Source organism: Capsicum annuum, chromosome 12 (genome assembly GCF_002878395.1).
Source record: "Capsicum annuum cultivar UCD-10X-F1 chromosome 12, UCD10Xv1.1, whole genome shotgun sequence".
NCBI lineage: Eukaryota > Viridiplantae > Streptophyta > Magnoliopsida > Solanales > Solanaceae > Capsicum > Capsicum annuum.
Window position 1 is genome coordinate 35,882,133 of NC_061122.1, and position 3,971 is coordinate 35,886,103.

Here is a 3,971-nt window from a genome sequence, read left to right on the forward strand (position 1 = left end):
ATTTAATATATTCAAGACTAGTCTCCGAATTTCTTTTGTTGTAACTGAGTTTTGTATTTTCTTTGTTAGCCACCAACGTACTTGTGTATTGTCTATTCGTACAATAAACTTGTTATATACAATATATGGCTCAAATGCTAATAAACATTTATATAATGAGCATAATTCTTTTCTATTTATTTTCCATTTTATTTCTATTTCATTAAACGTACCTGAGTAGTATCTACAATGGTGTTCTAATTTTTCTTCTTCATATCTATATTTAACTACTTCTCCATAACTACATTCACTAGCATCTGCTTCTACTATATATATATATATAAATTTTCTATTTTCATCTGGAAATTGTAATTTTGGTAATTCTTTACAAAGTATTTTTATTTTCTGAACCCCAATATAGCTAATTACCATGAAATTCAATTTCCAAAATTTATACTTAACAAAAAAAAAAATTAAAAAGATATTGAACTTGAAGGACTAGTACTTGATGATGTAGGAACCCAAATGGAAGCATTTGTCAAAGGCCTTGATTTCCAACACAAAGCCAATTTGCATTGCTCATTTTGCACCCAATACCCTCCACTAAACAAACTCACCAAATGCTTAGCTTGTCTCACATTACTTGAACTCATTGGAATTTGCCTAAAACCTTTTAAAGAATAAAGCCCGTCACTCCATTTTTCCCTTTCTAATTTGTCACAAGGGAATTGTCTTAAAGAGTCCAAAATTCTTACTCTTAAGAATTCTTTTTCAATGACCCTTAATGCTAATTTGTATCCTCCACCAAACCCTCCAAGAATTGAATCAGATATTGTCGTGTAATGGTGTAAAGCCTCACAAAAGAACTCAACAAAAGACAGAGACGGGATTTTGGTCAAGTTGAAGAGTTCTTCTTCAACTAAGGCAACAAGTTTAGGGGACAATTTTCTTAGTCCATTGAAAAATGTCTTGACTAGTGAACTACCCCTTTGTGGCATGTAAATTTGGTGGATCATAACATTAGCTATTAAGTTGTTATGACCTTCCACAACTTGAATTTTTTCGAAGTCCTCTAGGAGAACTTGATCAAACATGAAAGGAAGATTGATAGAATCAGCAAATTCTTGAAGTCTTTTGCCTGTCTTTTTCACATAGAAGGAGTAAGTCTTGTCAATAACAAGTGCTGTGATCCTTAGAGAAGAATTTCTGTTCCCTCTTTCGACTAAATCTACCATCAAGGGAGGCCATTGGATGCCTTCCATGATGTCAAAATCCAATATATGAACTTGTTGGCTCCCTTGTGTAGCTTCAAGAATCGCTTGATTCGCGGTAAAATGAGCAAATTTCACATAAGGGGAGATTTCTTGAAGCATTTGGAACGCGGTCATTGAAGACGAAAACTCTGTTTGATATTGATGCTGATTCAACAATTCATGTGGTGATGAATTATTCAAGGTCTTGCATAACAAGCCTTGTGTGAAATACAAAGCCAATCTTTCAATAGGGGGATTTTCTTTGTTTTCTTGATTAGAAAGGATTGTATTTAGCCTCAAAACAACTATAGAAGCAAGATCAAGATTCCTAGCTTCAATAGCCTCAGCTCCCATAAGAAGAAGATCAGTGACACCTGTTTCCTCCATGAGCTGATCTTTAAGGAATTTGAGATGTAGATTGCAAACACGTGATTTTTGACCCTCTATCAAGAATTCAGTATCTCCGTGAACAACGTTTTGAAGGGGGATGTCAACATCACCATCGATGAAATCGAAGTCTTTTGGGAAATAGTCTAGTATGTCAACATCATTAACGACAGTCACAAAATCTTGGATGGAACATTGAGGGTCAATACTAGGATTTTTCCAAGAAAATGTGGTATCCAAGTTGTTATATTCAAGAAATGGATTAATACAACTTGGTTGGAAATTTTCAAGCTCCATATTTTTTATAGAGGGAAAAAAATTGGAGATTTTGTCTAAAGGTCTCAGACAGATTTTGTAGCTTGTTAGCTCTATTTCCAAGTGTTGGGGAACAGGATTTATATATACACAAAGCTAATATTAAAGGAATTAAAAAATAGGGTTTCAAAGTAGTAGTAGATGCAACTTGTTCCAAGTAGACACTTTAAAATAATAATTTTTAAAATATGATTACTCAATGCCAAGAATAGAGGAATCTTTTGCCTAATGTGACGTGTCGAATGTAACATTCATCAAGGAAGTTTTCAATCTTATTTTTGTTTTAAAAAATTTCAATTTGGTTTCCAAATTTCTTAATCTAACAATTTGACATCACATATAATAGTAACAAAATATAGAGGAATATTAAAAGAAAAAAATTGAATAAGCAGAGATTAATAATATGTTCACGGCTTAAAGCCCCCTTCCCCCCCCCCCACCCTCCAACATTGGCACCCACATAGGACATTTTATAACTCAGTAATTGTACTAGATTTAATTTTGGGATTAACCTTGCTCAAATTATGGAATACATAATGCCATATAAAGAGATAAAAAGGAAAAAGCAATTCCATTTCGACAAAAGACCCACACTCAAAGGGAGCTAGCATTCTAATTACGGTTCAATCAAATCAATAAATTTAGTCAAAACTTTATATTTGTGTTAAGCAATTCACTAAATATTTTTAAATGATATATTTAGAACTCAATCAATTGTTTTTTAAAAAATTCAGGCTCATGAACACAAAATTTTAGATCCTTATCTGCCTATAATCAAGTTAATCTTTAGCTAATCCGGCCAAGATTTCTATTTCTCAATGATATTCCACGATAATTGGCTAAATTTCCTGTAATCATTTTATTGAAGTTCATTAATATGTTTTTTTACAAAGCAAATTGATTATAATTCTTGAATAATCCACCTCACTTTTACTTTTATTGGACCACAATAATTTAATTCCATAAAAAAGAGAAAGAAAGATTCCTTTTGGCTTTGGTTTGAGTATATCGGACAAAACTAAAGCCATTGTTGAAGTACAAGTCATGAAAAATCATCTAGATGCAGAGTATTCCATAACTAGAACATGAAAAATAAGTGAGAGGTGAACAGAAAAAGACATCACTAGTTTGTACCCTTTTTTTTCCTTCGGCGTTCAATATTTATATTGTGATTTAATTAAATTTAAATTTCCACCTGAAAATTCCACATTATAGGATAAAGAAATTCCTAACAAAAGGTTGACTCCATGACCATCAGAGAGTGAACCCAAATTATTATAAAGAAGGAAGAAATATATAATTTTGCTACAATCCTCGATAATATTATGTGACACTTAACTAGGGATAAGAGTCTTACATTGATAAAGTACATGAGATGTTGGATAAGTAAAAATACCAAAATATTGGATATATAAGTAAGCATGTATTACATTCTAATGGCGTATTTTAAAGTTGTGTGAATCTAGATTCGGACAAAGCTCTTACATATCATTGGTTCTTACTGGATTGATTCCATTGCTCAATTCTTGATGGTCAAAACAAGGACATGAGGTCATTAAATTAACAGTTAAGTTAAAGACATTATTAAATTTACTTCTGCACCAATAGGAATTTTTTATTCTTGTCCACTTAGTTGCTCATTGTTTCATCCATGCCAATAACAGCAGGTACCTAGCTAGGAGATAAAAACCTTTCACCATCTTCAACTTTTTCCACACTTATTTTCCTTCAGCAATAAACATTTAATATACATGTTAAGTAATATATTCTTTTATATTTTTGTAGTTTTTCATCTGAAGTAGTAAAAAAAAGTTGTAAAATAATATATGAAGGCTTCAACCAATAGAGAGAGGCATCTTTTTGTGGGGTCAACCATTCTATATTATGGAGCTAATAGGGTATTTAGCCAAACTTATAAGCTAGCTAACTTACCTGAGAAAATTGAAGGAAAGGTGTCTTTTAAGTCTTGACTGAAGGATTGGTGACATTGACTAATTTAAAAGGTCAAATATAATTAAAAAACTTGATTAGGTTAAT

At 31.9% G+C, this 3,971-nt stretch overlaps 1 protein-coding gene across 1 annotated transcript; it reads right to left on the reverse strand.

Annotated features, from left to right (window-relative positions):
- Window positions 1–452: 452 nt before the first annotated feature.
- On the reverse strand, window positions 453–1,916 carry LOC107851582 (protein NODULATION SIGNALING PATHWAY 2). Its single transcript, XM_016696646.2, has one exon. It carries the CDS (start codon window positions 1,914–1,916, stop codon window positions 453–455), a length of 1,464 nt encoding a protein of 487 aa, XP_016552132.1.
- Between the last annotated feature and the right edge of the window lie 2,055 nt (window positions 1,917–3,971).

Bases quoted from the DNA above. Each gene is read 5' to 3' on its own strand.
- LOC107851582 (XM_016696646.2), bottom strand. From the start codon at position 1,916: ATGGAGCTTGAAAATTTCCAACCAAGTTGTATTAATCCATTTCTTGAA.